The sequence below is a fragment of the Garra rufa genome, chromosome 11 (assembly GCF_049309525.1).
Source record: "Garra rufa chromosome 11, GarRuf1.0, whole genome shotgun sequence".
Classification (NCBI taxonomy): Eukaryota; Metazoa; Chordata; class Actinopteri; order Cypriniformes; family Cyprinidae; genus Garra; species Garra rufa.
This window is the reverse complement of record NC_133371.1, coordinates 29,195,959-29,209,116: the sequence shown is the minus strand read 5'-3', so window position 1 is coordinate 29,209,116 and position 13,158 is coordinate 29,195,959. Positions and strand designations below refer to the sequence as shown.

The following is a 13,158-nucleotide window of genomic DNA, read 5'->3' as shown; positions in this document are numbered from 1 at the left end:
CGGAGATAGCGGATGTCGCCGCGTCAGGCACGGAGGTAGCGGACGCCGCCGCGTTAGGCACGGAGATAGCGGACGCCGCCGCATTAGGCACGGAGATAGCGGACGTCGCCGCGTCAGGGACAGAGCTGGCGGTTGTCGCCACCTCCCCGCGAAAGAGCGTCTCCACCCCCTCCGCAAAGCAGGGGCGTTTCCGCGCAGCCTCGGCACTGCGGGTGTCCATCGCCGCCAGGCAGGCGTAGATGAACTCGAAGCGAGTAGCCGATGCTGCCTCAAAGGACATTCCCGCCGTGTCGGGAACAGAGCAGGTGGTCGCTGCCCCCAAGCGGGTGGACGCCGCCTCCTCAAAAAAAAATCTCCCCGCTGGACCCATCAGTGTTGTCTGCATTCTGTCACGGTATAAAAGGAAGGGTCTGGGTCCAGGTGCAGGGAAAGGGTTTTAATGAAATGAAAACAAACTAAACAAACAAAAGGCCAACACGGCACAAAACTAGACATAAACTGAAACACAAAATAACAAAATCCAGAACACGATCAAAAGCCAGGAATCTTCAAGAGCACAACATAACACACAGGACAGAAGACAATGCAGACATGAAGCAGGAGAGAAAGGTGAGAGTATTTAAAGACCGGATAATAGTGAACAGATGTGAGTGAATCAGTGTTAACGACAAGGACAGGTGAATGCTATCAGAAGTGCAGTGTGAATAGCGACCTCAGGAGGCTGAGGGGAGACCCACAGCCCCGATCATGACACAAACGCTTCCTATAATTGCTGACCAGCTTTTTGCATGTCTCCACTGGTATTTTTGCCCATTCATCTTTAGCAATGAGCTCCAACTCTTTCAGGTTCAAAACATTTAGATATGGTCTTATAGCCCTTTCCTGACTTGTGAGCAGCCACAATGTGCAGCCGCAGGTCCTCAGTGAGCTCCTTTGTCTTAGCCATGACTGTCCACAAACCAACAGCAACGAGCTTCTGTTTTTCACCTGTTGAGTTGATTAAAACAGCTGTTCCCAATGAATCAGGGTAATTAGGATGCTTTAGAACAGCTTGGACTATTTGGAATGGTATAGAACTTTGGATTTCCCCATAGACTGTGATAGTTTGCAAAGGGTATGAATAATTTTGGACATGCCACTTTTTTGTTCAAATGTAAATAAAAGTTGAGAAATATTTTTTTCCACAATGATGCCTCTTGTACATTGTCTTATTAACCTTTGGGAGAAGCCTGTGTTATTTCTGGTCAAAAAAAAACTTGCTGGATGAATAAAAGTAACTTTAAGTCAGATATTGCCAGGGGTATGAATAATTCTGTGCTTGACTGTGTATATATATATATATATATATATATATATTATTATTATTATTATTATTTATAAGCAGTGCCATTTAACATTTTAAAAAAATAAATTAATATTTTTAATCAGCAAGGATGCATTAAATTGATCAAAAGTGACAGTACAGACATTCATAATTTTACAAAAGATTTATATTTCCAATAAATAAACTTTATATTCAGCAAAAAATCCTGTAAAAATGTATTATGATTATATATACAGTATATATGTGGGCCATTCTAATCGCAAGAATTCAAAGTCAGAGTTGGAAGCATCTTGAAAAATATGTCTTTTCCCACAAATATAAGATTACATCTTAAGGGCTATTAAGATTTTGCTTACATCCACATTGCAAATATATATTTTTGCTATTTTATTTAAAAAAATTAATTTTCAAATAATAATATATTTCTAACAATATTTCAAGTATGATTTTTGAGAATTGTTGTATTTTGAATTTTCTTTTTAAAAGGCAAAAAGTTGATCATACTGATTTTAAAGATAAGGATTAATTTGTTTGAATATACATTGAACCAAAAACTATCTCAACATCTTAGTTGATAATTCAATATACTTTTTTTTGACAAAACATCCCATGTTTTGGTCGTGACAGCACATTTTCGGTAGTGACAGTTATGTTTTGGTAGTGACCCTATCACATTACAGAATTTTAACCCACATACTAAAACATACTAAAATACAAAAAAAAAATGCATAACTGTCCTAAAAATTGTTTATTTCCCACAAATAAAGGATTATGTGTTGTCTTTTGTCACTACTGTAACAATGATGACACATCTCGGTCGTGACTGTTACGGGAGTGACAATTTTATGGGATAACACCTGAAAAAACAAAGATGTCACTACCAAAATGCCACCAAATGTTTCAGTAGTGACAAATTTAGATACTTTTGGACCTAGCTCAAAGATGCTAATCAGTACATGGTTAGCTGGCACATTTCTAAACAGTTGTACACATATAAAACCTAAGTGTTATGGAATAACACCAAAAAAAAAGTGTGCTTAATTGCAGAAAAAAGGTGTTTGGTAGTGACGTTCCTTAAAGTAACACACAGATTTTTCAAACTTTTGAACACATTTACTTTAAAATGATGGAACCTATCTAGTCACACAATGTAGCTATGAGAGAGAGAGTGACACAGGAATATTTCCTGATCATAAATTTAGGAGTGTAGTTAAAACCAGTCTCAGCCAATGGACTAAAACATACACTTTGGTAGTTTCATGATTTACAAGAAAATATAAAGTAATTTTTTTTTTTAAATTTTGAACTTTTTTTGAACTTCTTAAAAAAATATAAATCTTCAAACTGACCTCTGTATAAAGTGTCTGATAAGCAATGCGCACTCCATTACTCCTCAGCTCCGTCTGAGCCACCGCCAACAGCTCCTCTATGTCCTGATCTGACTTCAGAGGGAAAGCCTTCTTCAGTGCCTCACTGAAAATGAGCATGCATATTATAATAATCACAATGATAATGTTTCAAATGAGGAAATATGAGTTTTTGCTCACCTAAATTCTAAGACTGTTAGTGATCCGCATTGTGTTGTGTCACTTTGAATTAAAACCTTGAGCAAGTGAGACAGCAGCTGAGTCTGTCCATGGTAGATACTCTCATCAACCTGCCCCAAAATTACCATCAGCAACATTATATATATCCTAATAAACATTCACCTATTAAATACAGCAACTGAAAAAAACTGCTTTCGTTAACTTTAAAGGGATAGTTCACCCAGAAATGAAAATTCTGTCATTTATTTCTCACCTTCATGTCGGTCCAAACCAGTAAGACCTTTTTTAACAATGTCCTTATTACCTTTCTGGGCCTTGAAGTTGTGTTGCTGTCTATGCAGGGTCAGAAAGCTCTCGGATTTCATTAAAAAATACCTTAATTTGTGTTCTGAAGAAGAATGAAGGTCTTACAGGTTTGGAATTACATAAGGGTGAATAATTATGACAGAATTTTTAGTTTAGGGTGAACTATCCCTTTAATTGTTCAGCAGTGCTATGGACATTTACCACAAATGATTATTTAGATTAAGCACAAACCTTCCCAGTCAAGATGTCATGAAAAAGGCAAATGAGATCATCTTCTAGATTGTTTCGGATGCTTTCCATCAAGCTGTAAGCCCATTCTCCTGCCTTATCCTTATAATGTTCCACAAGATAGCTGTGAAGGAACACCTGCAGATCTCTGGTATCATCATTCTTCATTGAAGAAAAATGTGTGGAGAAATACAGCTTTAAATACTCACAACTAGTGACTGTTTAAACAAATCAAGAAAGGATATTGTGGTGCCATACTTACCGTTTCATTCTCTGTAGTTTTTTCCCTCCATATGTCTTTGATAATTCTGACTACATCTGCTTTCTTGAGCTTAAGATTCTTAAGTTTTCCCTCATACTGTAGATAAATGGGAACGTCACTGGATGTGCCCTGTGAAAACAACTTTACTTCAGCCAAGCAAATCTTGTATAGGTCATTTACAGTCTATGTTTAGCTTTTTAATTTAATTTAATTTTAATTTTTTTAAGCTTCAGAATTCATAAAAGTTGTGTACATCTTAAAGAACAAAACATGTAAGAATCATAAACTTGTTTTCGGTTTTTATCAAGAGAACCAGGATAATGCTAACTTCTGTGTTGGCCTACAAAAATACTTCATCACTGCAGTTCTCCATTGCTATTTTTGATATTAAGAAGACTTACAAGTCCAATGAAGAACTCATTTTGGCCATTCATCTGCTGCAGCAAGATCTCAAGCCTCTTTTGGCTGGATTGACCTTCGAAGAGATCTTTACATTGCTCACTGCCTCCTAGTATGTCTACAACACATATTACAGAAAATGATCTCATACATATAGCTCAAGAACAGATATGATAGCTTATGACTGGAAAATTCAGATAATGTTACCTGAGCATTGTTCCCAGTTTGGTCTGGGAGTTGTAACAATGTGTTTGTTATCCGAGCCATGTTGCTGCACAGACTGATTGGAGTGTAACACAGCAGGTGCTGACTGTTGATTAGAATAATGTTTAGTAATCAGATGAGTTTGTGATTATTTATTTATCATTATGGACCTCTTTGAAGGCTGTTTCTCTGCACAACTACCTGACGGTGAATCTCAAGCAGTGTGTCATACTCAGACTTCAACTGGTCAAAGTCTGTCTGTAAGGTTTCCAGCTAAAACAAGGAAAGAAAACACCGTAAATATATTATCAATTGTCTTGTCTTCATTCTACTTCTAGAATTGATATTTAAGAGTCAGTTTTTTAAGTGTTTGATTAGTTTAACACATTCTTGCTGAATAGAATTATTCAATAAAGAAGTTCACTTGCAGAATAAAAATTTCCTGATAATTTACTCACTCCCATGTGATCCAATATGTCTTTCTGTCTTCAGTCACTAAGAAATTAAGGTTTTTGAGGAAAACATTCTAGGATTTTTGTCCATAAAGTTGACTTCAGTGGTGTTCAATGGGTTGAAGGTCCAAATTGTAGTTTTAGTGCAGCTTCAAAGGGCTCTACATGATCCCAGCGGAGGAATAAGGGTCTTATCTAGTAAAAAGATCGTCCATTTTCTAAAAATAAATAAATAAATAAATAAAATTATATACGTTTTAACCACAAATGCAATGCGCATCTTCACTTATTATGTGTGTACTTTGGTTCGAAAAGGTCATTCTACTTTGGTTCATTCTCCTCCAACTATAAAATCACCCGACATTGTTGTTTTACCTTTTTTTTGTAAAGGGTGTTTGACTTTCTTTGCGCGTTCGCTTTGTAAACACTGGGTCGGTACTTCAGCCTACGTCATGTGACCTTTCCAATATGATTATGTAAAGTTAGGTATTTGTGGTTAAAATGTATAGAAAAATGACTGATCGTTTTAGAAAAATGACTGATCGTTCCTTGGCTGGTAGAGCCCCTAAGAAGCTGCATTAAAACTGCTATTTGGACCTTCAACCCATTAATCCCCATTGAAGTCCACTATATGGAGAACAATCCTGGAACCTTATTTTTTTGTGACTGAAGAAAGAAAGACATGAAAATCTTAGATCACATGGGGGTGAATACATTATCAGGAAATTCTAGAATTGAACTTTAAACAAACAAACTTTCAAATCGTAGTGTAGATAAATAAAAACTGATAAAAATGTATAATAGATGTAACATTTCATCCTACCATAAATAACTACAAAACATTTTGTAAGGTAAATTGGTTGATTTTTAATTTTGTATATAAAATGTAAAAAAAAAAATATATATAATTATATGTGACCCTGGACCACAAAACCAGTCTTAAGTAGCATGGGTATATTTGTAGCAATAGCCAATAATACATTGTATGGGTCAAAATTATCGATTTTTCTTTTATGCCAAAAATCATTAGCATATTAAGTAAAGATCATGTTCCATGAAGATATTTTGTAAATTTTCTACCATAAATATATAAAAACTTGATTTTTGATTGGTAATATGCATTGCTAAGAACGTCATTTGGACAACTTTTAAGGCGATTTTCTCAATATTTAGATTTTTTTGCACCCTCAGATTTCAGGTTTTCAAATAGTTGTATCTCAGACAAACATTGTCCTGTTTTAACAAACAATATATCAATGGAAAGCTTATTTACTCAGCTTTCAGATGACATAATAATCTCAGTTTTGACAAATTTACACTTATGACTGGTTTTGTGGTCCAGGGTCACATATAATAATATATTTTTTCTCCAACCTTCTTTAAAGTCTCCTCATGCATATGATTCAGGTTATCCCAGTCTCGTCGTGGGACAACATCACAGTATTCGGCTTGCAGGCGGTTAATTTCAACTTGGACTTTGGTAAGATCTTCTCTACACACCTGCAAAGCCATTTTCACCACCACAGGATCCTCACAATCGTCCTCTGAGAGGAACAAGCAGAGCTTCTGTCAAACCACGTCCTCACAACTCAACCTCCTGACTACTGCAACTCACTCCAGGCAATCAAACCTCTGTAAAAATCTCCAGCCCAGCTAATACTCATCATCTTCAAATAATCTGATATTACACCTCCACTACGCTTTCTGTACTGGATAGGGTGACCAGTAGGTTATTGCTCAGTTGCAAGAGAGTAGATGTGATTTTATGGGACAATGCGGGATATGCATGAGAGAGATAAATTTACTTACACTATATAAATATTAATGATGATTGGATAATAACATTTTTAATATCATTATTAAGCTTTGTTAAAGGGATAGTTCACCCAGAAATGAAAATTACCCCATGATTTATTCACCCTAAAGCCATAGGTGTATATGAATTTCTTCTTTCAGACGAATATAATCTGAGTTATATTAAAAAAATGTCCTGACTCTTCCAAGCTTTATAATCACAGTGAATGGTGAAAAATATGGATTTTTTTTTTTTTTACACAAACGCATTGATTCTCTTCAGAAGGCCTTTATAAACCCCCCAGAGCTATGTGGAGTACTTTTTATGATGGATGGATGCATTTTATTAGACTTTAAAATCTCAACAGTCATTCACTACCATTTTAAAGCTGGGAAGAGCCAGGATATTTTTTAAATATAACTTTGATTGTATTTGTCTGAAAGAAGAAAGTCATATACACCTGGGATGGATTGGGGGTGAGTAAATCATGGGGTTAATTTTAATTTTTGGGTGAACTATCCCTTTAATAGTGACCGGCTCTGCGACTGGCACTAAATTTGCCAAGGTTCAGACTAGAATATAACAGACTAGAATGTAAAAATTACATTTTATACTAAAATAAATTTCCTTAAGTGGCAACTAGATTAGATTTTGTTAATTGGACTATGCAAACATTAAATGTGTTTTACCAGATTCTGTGCATCTCAAACTATGATCAGGTATGATCAGGACATTCTTATTCAGCACATGTCTAGAAAAAATCCTGCCTGGCTGTATTTAATGACTTTTGATGTGGTCCACACTGACTCCTTTGCTCCATCCAGTCATCATCAGCAGAAAAAAACCCTGTCTATGAATGCTTTGCTTGTTATTTTCCCCACTCTAGCTAGAATATGGTGGCTGCACAAATAGGTGTTTAAATGGCAATCACATTTTTAAAATCTATAATCCTTATTTTGATGTTTGTAATTTCAGGTAAAAAGAAAAAAAAACACATGCATGACAATGTTTACATCTTGCAGGAAGAGGGACAAACCTCTTAATGTAAAGACTGTCCCCTAACTACATGTTTATTTTTCAGAATCTACTACTAACTGTCATGAGTGTAAGCTTCATTTATGACCTTCATAATTATCTTCATGTTCAGTATCTTGGGTGGAGTGCATTGTGCTGATTCTGGTGATGAGCAGTTTTCGTGCATCACGTTCATCCCTGTATAGCTGATACTGGTTGGCCAGTTCCTCTTTTAGATGATCAACCTGTGGAAAAGATACATGTGAGTTTGTGTTTCATTATATTTTTCTAACTAAAACTAAAATTAAAATATTAACAATGGTTTTGTAATGAGACGTGTAGAACGAGACGAGACGAAAGACGATATTCAAACAAACAATATATTTAATATAAATCTTCAAGAGGAACAAGGCAGGAACAAGGCAGGAACAGGCAGGAACACTGAGAGCTTTCACACACATCTGACAACGTTAAGGACCGACAGTAAACTGAACTCAAAGACAAACTTATAAAGGGTGACTAATCATTGAACACAGGTTTTCAGTAATTTAAATAAAGCTGAAATAAAATAAAATAAAATGAAATAAAATACACTACCAGTCAAAAGTTTTTGAACAGTAAGATTTTTAATGTTTTTTTAAAAGAAGTCTCATTTAGATTTGATCTAAAGTACAGAAAAAAAATTTAAAAATATTTTTACTATTTAAAATAACTGTTTTCTATTTGAATATTTTAAAACGTAATTTATTCCAATGATCAAAGCTAAATTTTCAGCATCATTACTCCAGTCTTCAGTGTCACATGATCCTTCAAAAATCATTCTAAATATAATATATATATATATATATATATATATATATAAATATATAAAACCATAAAACAATTTATTAGATAAAAAATGTGAACTAAAGTTGAAGTACTAAAATTACTAAATTTACAACTACTGAAATAAAAAATTAACGACATAGAAATAAAAATAAAAGCCACTAAAAACTAAATGAAAGCATATAACAAAATTACTAAAAATTAACCTAGCTAAAAATAAAACAGAAAATTAAAGTATAACAATAAAAGCTAATTCAAAAACACTAATAAGCTGTTTATTTTAACTCATTTTCTTCCTATTTATACTCTCCTCCTCTATTAAAATTTGTATGTAAATGACCTTCACCACTTGAGATGTAAATCAATGACCCATCGCTTGGCCCTGACAAGCATCTGCTGCAAACATTTTAATTCATTTCAAACTGTGTTCAAATGTTAATAAGACAGACACAAAATATGCTAGGAGAAACCACAACATAATTAGTTAGTTCATAAAATGAGATCATATGGTTCCATGAAATGAGCTTTCTCCAATTGTAGCCTATTGAGGGGTCATGCTTGTTGTTAACCAATATGTTGTTTAAAATAAGAGAATACATCTGTCAAATTCCACCCAGAATAAACAGTTTCGTAGCAAGCTTCAAAGCTTGTCTGATTAATCCAAGGTGGCCCAGTCTCCACAAAAGGGCAGACATAATAAATGAGCTCTACCTGAATCTGCAGAGCAGTCTTTTGTCCTCTCATACTCTCAATGACACGCTGCAGACGCTGACACTCTCGCTTCAGAGCTCGGGTCTCATCTCTTTCCTGTACTCTCTGATCCAGAATTCTCTTCTCACACTGTTCGGATACAAGTACCAGCTTCGCTCGCAGTGGTAGCAGATCCCTGATCTGTTCACGAAGATGCGCTGGGGGATATATAAACACTTTGATTAGTGTCATCTAAATTAATATTTTCCTCATGACTTCACCTCATGATTGACCAATTAGCATTTCATTTTACTTTATATTATGTGTCTTGGATTTACATCAATATTACATGTTTTGCGTTACTATGCCTTTTGTGTAATGCAATACTGATATAATTAGTAACAAAAAAAGCCTGCTAGCACAAATATTTCCTCTCCCACAAATAACTAAAATGATTGTACATACCTAATGTGAGGTCATACTCATTTTTGATGGCTGACAAAAGAGGCTTATAGGTTTTAAATTCTTCGATTAAATAGCCAAACACCTCCTGGAAAACCTTTATAATACAGGGAAAAAGCAGAAAAGATATTTTATTCAGAAACAATGCATTTAATTGAAAAGTAAAGTAAAGACTTTCTTTAAGAATTATTTTTAAGAATTATTTCAAATAAATGTTGTTCTTTTGAACTTATAAACTATTCATGAAAGAATTCTAAAAAAAAAATTGTGTTGTTTCCACAAAAATATTAAGCATTTTCAACATAATAATAAATATTTCAGCAAATAAGAATAATTTCTGTAGGATTATGTGACATTTTGTAAAGTTTTTCATAACAATACATTTTCAAATATATTAAAATAGAAAACACACTGGTGTTTAAAAGTTTGGGATCATTAAGATTTTAATGTTTTTTAAATAAGTCTTTTTTCGCTCATCAAGGCTTTGTTTATTTAAATAAATATACAGAAACAACTGTAATATTGTGCAATATTATTGCAATCCTAAATAGTGGTTTTCTATTTTAATATACTTTAAAATAGAATTTATTCCTTTGATCCAAAGCTGAATTTTCAGCATCATTTCTCCAATCTTCAGTGTCACATGATCCTTCTGAAATTATTTTAACATGCTGATTTATTATCAATGTTGAAAACAGTTGTGCTGATTAATATTTTTTTTGAAAACCTGTCATACTTTTTTCAGGATTCTTTAATGAATAAAACGTTGAAAAGAACAGCATTCATTCAAAATAGAAGTCTTTTGTAACAATATACACTTCTGTTCAAAGTTTGGGGTCACTACATTTTTTAAATTTTTTGTATTTCTTTGAAAGAAATTAATACTTTTCTTCAGCAAGGATGTGTTAAATTGATTAAAAAAAAGGGATAATAAAGACTGGAAACTGATTGTTTAGAAAAGATTTCTATTTTGAATAAATGCTTTTAGTTTTATTGTTTTATTTATCAAAGACTGGAGTAATGGCTAATGAAAATTCAGTGCTGTGTCACAGAAATAAATCATATTTTAAAGTATATTAAAACAGAAAACTGTCATTTTAAATTGCAATAATATTTCATAACATTACTTGTTGTCTTCCATCTTTTGGATCAAATAAATGGAACTTTGATGAGCATAAGAGACATCTTTAAAAATATTAAAAATGCTGATCCCAAACTTTTGAACAGCACTGTAGTTAATTTAAACTGTAAACATTTTTTTTACAATATATATATTTTTAAATTAATAAATGCAGCCATGGTTGGCATTCTTTCAAAAATATCTTACCAACCCCAAACCTTTGAACCATGGCATATGCTAAAGCATAAGAGAGCAATGCAAAGTGGGATATAAACCTGCAGCCTGAGCTCTTGGACTTTGACGCCATGTGTGTCTAAAGCTTCTAATTCTCTCTTCAGATGAGACTCCAGTTGCTCTAAGAAGCGAGGCTTGGTAAGAGATCTGCAACACATCATATTGTAGACATTAGGACCAAAGTACGCAATGGACACTGAAAAGTGTAAAACAGTGTAAAGTAAACTATTGCAAAGCTAAAATGAACACTGAGATGTTATGTGTTGTACTTGCCATACCCATGATGCTTTATTTCTCTAGGCTTTGGGACAATTTGACTGGTAACTTCAGCAGGCCAGGACGAAAGGTTAACAGAGGTTTCCCCTGCATTGTTCTGAGGGAAATTAAAGTTGATTTGCTGTTAATTGGCATGTGATAGTGGTGTCAAACACTACAAATAAATTTATTTTCGTAGAACTGATAAACCACATAAACAGAATATTTAAGTATATGCTGCTAAATCAAAGACACTCTTCATTTACTTATTTATGTAAGTTACACTATCGGTCAAAAGTTTTTGAACAGTAAGATTTTTTATGTTTTTTTTTTTTTTAAAGAAGTCTCTTCTGCTCACCAAGCCTGTGTTTATTTGATCCAAAGTACAGCAAAAACAGTACAACAATTTTGAAATATGTTTACTATTTAAAATAACTACTTTCTATTTGAATAAATTTTAAATGTAGTTTATTCCTGTTTTCAAAGCTTACTCCAGTGACATGATCATTCTAATATTCTCATTTGCTGCTCAAAAAACATATATTATTATTATGTTGAAAACAGCTGAGTATACGTTTTTCAGATTTCTTTGATAAATAGAAAGTTCAGAACTTTTGTATTCATCAAAGAAAGCTGAATAAAAAATTCAAACGTTACTCAGCTGTTTTTAACAAAATAATAATAATTTATAAAAAATTACGTTTTTAAATCACAGGAATAAATTACATTTTAAAATATATTCAAACAGAAATCAGTTATTTTAAATAGTAAAAATATTTAACAATATTACCGTTTTGCTATACTTTGGTTTAAATAAATACAGACTTGGTGAGCAGAAGAGACTTCTTTAAAGAACAACAAAACATCTTTTGACCGGTAGTGTACTTTTTAATTAAGTTTAACCAGCTAATAATATAGATTCTATCCACAAACCAGCTATCAGATAAATATGTCTTTTTTAATTATTAAAACAATTAATACAGCAAGTTCATAACTTACTTTTATCAACTTTGACCTAGATATCCCGTTATTAATGTGTCGATGAGATCGTCTGCTAACGGAAAGACAAACAGTTTGAACTTGTGCCAAACAGTGACAGCAGATAATCCAAATCATTATTTTATTATTATTATTTTTCAAATATACTAACAGTTGTCACACTGCAGGCCTATCAACTTACGAAAATAATAAAGACATGCCAAATTATTGACATAATATTTACTTTATACTTATGTTTACTTAAATTATACCTTAAAATAAAAACATTTTATTTGTCAGCTATCCATTTACTAGCAGTTTTCAACTTAACTACCGACTTCCGCTGGCTTGTTTGCATTGTAGACAGTCATTTCTACTTCAGTATATACGCAACACTAACGATTCTGAAATGTCCTGAAATCTTGCCTTTCAGGGTGTAACAACGGTGGCAGCAGTAGCTCTTTGAGCGACATTTGGACAAATAAACAGTTTAATAATAATCCACAGCAAATTTAGGAGCGAACGTCCAACTGAAGCTTCAGCAGCGTGGCATTGTTGTTGTTTGAGAGTTGGTTGCTACGATACCGACGGACCCTAGAAAAGACCTTCCGCTTATAGGCGTCCAAAGCGTGCCAGTATAAACAACAAACTGACTTGTTGTGTAAAACAGCACGCGTGTCGCATACTATTCGCTTGTATGTGTTAACACATACATACGTTTTTGGTAAATATGTAAAATGTTTAAAGCGCTGGTGTGATATAACATTTGTGGGCGGTATTTTATCACGGCAGTGAACGCTGAACGCTGGATTACACCACCGAGTGTCTTGTTTTTCTAAGCCCGTCTGTTTTTTAGAGTGAAGAGTGCTTAACTTGTTGAACAAAAAATGTCTTGTTAGGGTTAAACGTGACCTTGAGTTTGAATACAACGCAGTTGTTTTTCACAGCAAACTTAAATCAGAAGTACAAGTAAAAGTCTTAAAATTAATGTTTTAAAGAAAAAAATATAACGTTTAATGAATTCATACTTTATTTGAAAAGCCTAACGTGGAAAACAACCAGT

General features: G+C 33.6%; 1 protein-coding gene across 1 annotated transcript in view; it reads right to left on the bottom strand.

Moving 5' to 3' along the window:
- tsnaxip1 (translin-associated factor X interacting protein 1) overlaps positions 1-12,223 on the bottom strand; it is a 14,448-nt gene extending 2,225 nt beyond the window's left edge. The window contains exons 1-14 of the mRNA XM_073850911.1: positions 12,117-12,223; positions 11,141-11,235; positions 10,904-11,009; positions 9,512-9,605; positions 9,068-9,264; positions 7,641-7,776; positions 6,097-6,266; positions 4,472-4,543; positions 4,274-4,376; positions 4,069-4,184; positions 3,668-3,796; positions 3,409-3,567; positions 2,872-2,981; positions 2,674-2,797 (exon numbers count right to left, since the gene is read on the bottom strand). Coding sequence (XP_073707012.1) covers positions 2,674-2,797; positions 2,872-2,981; positions 3,409-3,567; positions 3,668-3,796; positions 4,069-4,184; positions 4,274-4,376; positions 4,472-4,543; positions 6,097-6,266; positions 7,641-7,776; positions 9,068-9,100 — 1,152 coding nt within the window. The 5' untranslated portion in view covers positions 9,101-9,264; positions 9,512-9,605; positions 10,904-11,009; positions 11,141-11,235; positions 12,117-12,223. The remainder of the gene's footprint in view (positions 1-2,673; positions 2,798-2,871; positions 2,982-3,408; positions 3,568-3,667; positions 3,797-4,068; positions 4,185-4,273; positions 4,377-4,471; positions 4,544-6,096; positions 6,267-7,640; positions 7,777-9,067; positions 9,265-9,511; positions 9,606-10,903; positions 11,010-11,140; positions 11,236-12,116) is intronic.
- Positions 12,224-13,158: the final 935 nt, after the last annotated feature.